The sequence below is a fragment of the Apaloderma vittatum genome, unplaced genomic scaffold (assembly GCF_000703405.1).
Source record: "Apaloderma vittatum isolate BGI_N311 unplaced genomic scaffold, ASM70340v1 scaffold28829, whole genome shotgun sequence".
Classification (NCBI taxonomy): Eukaryota; Metazoa; Chordata; class Aves; order Trogoniformes; family Trogonidae; genus Apaloderma; species Apaloderma vittatum.
Window position 1 is genome coordinate 1 of NW_009733948.1, and position 6,177 is coordinate 6,177.

Sequence of the window (6,177 nt, forward strand, 5' to 3'; positions counted from 1 at the left end):
AGATGGATCTCCAGGCAGATGGGTGTCCCAGAAGATGGATCTCCTTGCAGATGGGTGTCCCAGCCATGGTACCAGCCAAGGAAGCCGTCTCCACCAAAAGGACGTAGCACTCTCTACAGAAAACCTTTGAGGATCTACCTTAAATTTGCAACAGAAGTCCTTGACCACCTTAGTGACTGTTGAGGGTCTGGTTTGGAAATCCCTTGGTGTTTTAGCAGGTTGTTTCTAGGTAAATCCCCCCAGGTGAGTACCTTGCCGAATTTTTTCCTGAAATTCGACATCACACTTGAGTTCCCTGCCTGCGCTGTTCCTCCGTGTGCCCTGGCTCTGCCCAGCACCTCGCAACGTCGACGTCTTCAGGAGCAAGATCTCTGCAGATGGTGGCGGCTGTGCCGGCACCTGTTCAATGACAAAGCAATTCCTGCACAGAGCTGACTGATTTTATGGGTTAGTCATGGTGACGATTATTAATTTCATGGCTGGGATGGAGAAACAGGAGAAATTAAGTGGGTGTTAATAGGGCGGAATGAGTTTACCTGTTCCTCTGTGTGGGGCGTCACCGAGGTGTTTCCCCACGTTAGAAAAGAAGGATATGATTCAGTAAGTGGTAAAGTCAGCTCCTGTTCTGTTCCTGGCATGAGATCCCCCGTTGCACAGAGTGAGGCAAGCATTTGCAGGTGGATGGGGGTCCCAGGGAGCTGCTCTCCTGGATGGTCAGAGATGGGCCATGTCCACTGCCCATGTCCTGGCTAGTGTTTGGATTCTACTGCTTCATCCCAGGAGCAGGAATCCGGGTAGAGCCACTGTTTCTGTGGTCCAAATATAGTCATTTGGCATCTAATACCAAATCACTAAAGTAGTCAAACTACTTACTATCCGTATGTCCGCCAGGCAAACCTGGGCTAGATGGTGCAGCCACCACCACCTCATTTTCCCTTAATTTGACGTCAATAACTTCAAAGGAGGGGTTGGTATTTAGGTGAGGAGATGCGCCAGTCTTAGCACGTGGTGGCTAATTCCCATCCAGAAGCTGTCAGACACTGGGGACAGACGGGGGCCATGGGGTGGTGGCACCTTCAGTGGTGGCATCACGGGGTGGTTCCAGCCGTGCTGCTGCCCTGGGCAAGGCTCAGTGCATGGGAGCGACCCGATTTCGGCTCATCTGGAAACAGAAGGTGCTGACCAGAGGGGAGATTTTAATTGTTTTGGCTGCAGGAGCACCCCAGCGCGGAGCCGGTCCCGTTACTGCTCGGGAAGGAGCGATTCTCGGGGACCAGTTGTGTGGCAGGAGGTGGCAGCACAAGTGACGGGAGCCCAGGCTGCCCTCGGGCAGGACTGATGGGGTTGGGGGGACGGTGAGAACTTGGGGGGTTCACGCCGCTGTTCCCAACCCATCCTCCCCATCGCTGTCCATGGAGTAGAGCTGCCGAGTCCGTGGGAGGTGGTGGGGACTCCCTCATCTACTTCTGCCACGTGCTTTGGGTGGGAGGGGAAAATAAATAATGCAAATAAGCTACAGGAGAGAAATACTTTCCGCTCATGGCGTGGGTAAGGTTTCTTGCTTCTCTTGTCTCGGGTTTGTGAACAGGCTGGAGGTTTTGCCGGAGCCCGAGTTTATGCAGCTCTTCCCAGGGGGCTGGGACATGGAAACGTGGCCCCGGATCATTGGACCGAGGGGAAAAAAAGCCATTTCACCTCCTCAGCTGACCCAAATGGCCAGTGAAAACCTGCTTTATTCCTCCTTGGTTGCCCCCGCGTCGCGTTGTGGATTGCAACGGCTCCTTTTCCCCAACCGAGGCATTAACAGGGCGGGTTTGCTGAGAGCGTTCTCAGCCGCTGCAGCGAGCAGGGCTCGGTCCAGGAGCTGCTGGCAGCCCCAACTGCTTGCTCCTGCCTAACTTCTTATTTTTTTCCTGCCTCTTTCAATTAATTTCCTATTAATTGAGTTTGGAGTGAAGTTCTCAAATGACTGATAAATCTTCTTTAAGCTTAGGAGCTAATCGGTTTTGGAGGAGGGAGAGCGGTGGTAATAGAGGCAGGAGAAAAAGTGCATTAATTTTAGGAAATCTCTCGAATATGAACTCAAACAAATGCTAAATTGTCCTATTGGATTAATAAGAAAAAAATGTGCTCTTGCAACACCCCAAGTCCATCAGCTTACAGTACAGACTGGCATGAATATTGGTAGATATTCAGCCTTCAGAGATTGTCTGTATTCTCCTCATAGTATTTCTGAGCACTTTTATTAAATGTTTTTTGTAAGTCTTTAAGGACTCTGAATGCTGCCACTGATTAGAGCAGGTTGTATGTGTCACTAAGTGTCCAAGGCCTTGAAAATAGCGGTTTTTTCAGCAGTTTGTTAATCTGTAGGGATGCGGCTGAGACCAGCAGTGCCTGGGAAGGGCTGTGGGGGCCGAAAATTCCCCCTCTAGAGCCCAAATGTGTCCTGGAGTCACAGCCAGTGCGGTTGGTAACTCGGGGGGTACCCACTTCTGTGCGGTCCCCATCTCATCCCAGTGCGGGCTTGGTCAACTTCTCATTATATTTTCTTTTTCAACAAGTGTTTACTTCACCTGAAATAACTGGGCAGGGGAAAGGTGATTGTTAAATACGCACAGGCGGCAGAACATGTGGGGGGTTTTTTTAAAAAAAAACTTAGATATGGTCTGGTTGTGATTATTTCTAGAGCGTTACTGGAGTAATTTCCCAAGCTGGGAAGAATAAAATAAAATAAGGGAAGTCCTAGCACCGGAATGGGCTGAGATGTCGCGGGAGGAGTCGAGTTGTGGGCAAGGAAAAAATTCCAAGTGCTGCCTGTCACGGAGCAGCACGAATCGTTGAGGCATTTCTTAGCTGGTTTGTTGGGGTTTTATCTGGGTTTTAATTTGATTTAGGAGCTGTTACGCTGTATGTGGTGCTGGGTGACACCTTACGATTAGATGATTCTGCCCGCGGGCTGCAGTGTGTTTCTCATGCTAATGCCGTCCCTGCGCGCACACAAGTGGAAAGGCTTTTGTGGAAAGGCTTTTGTGGAGTGGGTACCGGAGCGGCTGGGGGGCACCGGCCGTGGGAGGGTGGGAAGCAGAGACAGGTCCCACTCGTGGTGCTGCAGCATCTTCTAGTGGCTTTTATCCTGCACGCAGCTCTTGGTGGCTTCAGGGCTGGGTTTTCTGGTGGATTTTAGGATTTTTTTCAGAGGGATGACTTGCAAGGCTTGGCTGCTTGCGGGGAGGGTTGGAGGGGCAGAGGGGGTTTCATACCATCCCACTCCCTTGACAACAGGGCTTCCTGGGGGTGGACAAGCATACAAAGACTTTGCTAAAAAAAAGGAAAAGCAGTGTTTGTACTCTGATTTCTAAATCGGGTGTTGTTTTGGTGGCGTATATCTGCGGCAGGGAGCCGCAGGGCGTATCTCCAGCGCTGCCCAGGACCACGTTCGAGGCTGGGCAAAGCACTTAACGTGCAGAGATTACTCAAGTTCCTTGTCCTACGTGGTATTTGAGTAATTCTCCCTGGTTTTACCGCACTTCCAGCGAGCTGTGCCCATGTCAGCAGGCAGTGAGCATCCCTCGCTGGTGTGATTTCACCTCAGGGCTGGCGAAACAGCCGCATCGCAGCAGGCGTCCCGTTGTCCCTGCACAGCATCATTGGGATGTGGGAGCGCTGCAGGAATCTGCCCGGCTGCTAAAAATAAAACATTCCTGGTTTATTTATCCTCGAAAGGGAGCAGTAGGTCTTCCCGCCCGCGCTCAGAGGCCGTGGCAGTGGTGTTGCTCCTGAATCTCCTGTTCCAGAGGCCGAGCTGCCTCGTGGAGGCGACGACAGGAGCCGCAGCAGAGATGCGCTGGGTGTTTTGGGGGGCTGGGTCCACGCAGGGAATGCAGCATGGGTGTGAATTGGGCATCTGCTCCCAGCCCAGCCCCTGGGGTTGTAATTTTTGGACTTTTTCCTGGGAAAAATGAAAGAAATGGAGGCAAGGGGGCGTGTGCCATCTCTCCTGCAGCCATGAAAGCCGACCGCAAGCGCTTGAAGGCTGAGAAGACGGACCTGGTGAGCCAGATGCAGCAGCTGTACGCCACGCTGGAGAGCCGCGAGGAGCAGCTCCGCGACTTCATCAGGAACTACGAGCAGCACAGGAAAGTGAGTGCAGGAACCCAGTGCCCTGGTCTCGTGCCATGAGGGGCACTGGTGGTGGCATAAGCACCAAACCCAATTTGCCATCCCGCAAAAACCCACCAGAGCCCTGGCTGGCATCTGGCAACTGGGTGGACTTGCAAGGGGTGGACAGCAGTGGGTTGAGGATGGATAAATGTGGAGAAAAGATCAGGCCAGCGAGTCAGACCGGGGAAATTCAATGTAATTTTAACCAGATGCACAGTGGACATCCCTTTTCAGGGGACCAGCTGCATCCTGCTGCCGTCTCTGCTGGCACAGGGTTCTCGTGACATCCAAAGGTGCCGCTTTGGCACAGCAGTGGCCGGATGGTCCCTGAGGGGGTGGTGGGAGAGGAAAGGGGTCTGTAGCAGCGCGTGGGTTTCTCCTCATTGACGCCCGCCCTGGCAGGAGAGTGAGGATGCGGTGAAAGCCCTGGCGAAGGAGAAGGACCTCCTGGAGCGGGAGAAGTGGGAGCTGCGGCGCCAAGCCAAGGAGGCGACGGACCATGCCAGCGCCCTCCGCTCCCAGATCGACCTGAAGGACAACCGCATGAAGGAGCTGGAGGCTGAGCTGGCCATGGTGAGCTCGATGAGGCAGCGGGTGCAGCTCGAGAGGCCGGGGGGGACCCTGCACCGCTTGGCTCAGCAGCTCGAGTGCTTGAAACAGCCTGGCGGGATTTGCCAAAGTTCAGTATTTATTGCAATATTGCATTTAAGCGTTGGCTGCGGTGGTTGCATTCTTGCAATACTGGCAGGAAAAAGAGCACAAGTCACTGAAGAGGAGCTCCTCAGAGCAGAACAACACAATTTTGCATGTTTACTAGCCAAGGGAAGGATGGGTTTGGGGCAGAGTCTTGCTGATACTTCTGCTGCTCCCGGAGATGTTCCAGTGGTTTTTCTCCCCACCCTCCTGTCCCTCCCCAGGCCAAGCAGTCCCTCGCCACGCTGACCAAGGATGTCCCCAAGCGCCATTCCTTGGCCATGCCGGGGGAGACGGTGCTGAACGGCAACCAGGAGTGGGTGCTGCAGGCCGACCTCCCGCTGACGGCCGCCATCCGGCAGAGCCAGCAGACCCTCTACCACTCCCACCCCCAGCACTCAGCGGACCGGCAAGGTAAGCACCTCCTCCTCGTCCCCTCCAGAGCAGGATGGGGGGCCAAATCCACTTTGGGGAGCTGCTTTGTTCCCCCATAGAGAAAAAAATTGGGCAAAACACCCCAAAACCAGAGATTTTTTCGGAAGCGCTTTGTGTTGGGGTCGGGTTTGCTGACGTGATGCTAACTCCCCGGTGCCCCCGCCTCTGCTTTGCAGCGGTCAGAGTGAGTCCCTGCCATTCCCGGCAGCCGTCCATCATTTCCGACGCCTCGGCGGCCGAGGGCGACCGGTCGTCCACACCGAGCGACATCAACTCGCCCCGGCATCGAACGCACTCGCTCTGCAACGTGAGGCACTACGGGATTGCGAAGGGAGGCGAGGGGGTTTGCTTCCCAGCTGTGGGGGGTCTCACTGGGGAGACAGGCTCTGGGGATGTTGCAGGGATCCCAAAACATTGCTGAGTGTGGGGCGAGGTGCAGGTGGGAGATTTGCTGACCTGGAGAGCTGCTTTCCTGGGGGTTTATCCCAGCCCCACAGCAATTCATCTGCCAGAACAAGCTGCTTTTTGCTGGGGGTGAAGAGGGGGAGAAAGAAGGAGTATCCTGGGCTGATTCAGTTGAATCTGTCTCCTTCTGCTGCAGGGGGACAGTCCTGGACCGGTACAGAAGAACTTGCACAACCCTATCGTACAGGTGAGACACAAAGTCACTTTTAAACCCTGTTTGCGAGAGCCGGTCCTGTGCTGGCAAGTACTTTGAGGGGGCACTGAGGGTCACTGGTTTGGGGTTTTAACAGTAAAAAATGGAATCACAGAATCACAGAGTGCTAGGGCTTGGAAGGGACCTCTAGAGATCATCTAGTGCAACCCCCTGCCAGAGCAGGGTCACCCAGAGCAGGTCCCACAGGAATGCATCCAGGCAGGATTTGA

The 6,177-nt window shown here is 54.1% G+C and overlaps 1 protein-coding gene across 1 annotated transcript; it reads left to right on the top strand.

Moving 5' to 3' along the window:
- Positions 1-3,794: 3,794 nt before the first annotated feature.
- On the top strand, positions 3,795-5,941 carry KAZN (kazrin, periplakin interacting protein; the record flags this gene model as incomplete). Its single annotated transcript, XM_009876089.1, has 6 exons — positions 3,795-3,848; positions 4,004-4,140; positions 4,564-4,734; positions 5,079-5,268; positions 5,466-5,596; positions 5,891-5,941. Coding segments are annotated over 6 exons (734 nt in total), but the record flags the coding sequence as incomplete, so codon positions are not given.
- Between the last annotated feature and the right edge of the window lie 236 nt (positions 5,942-6,177).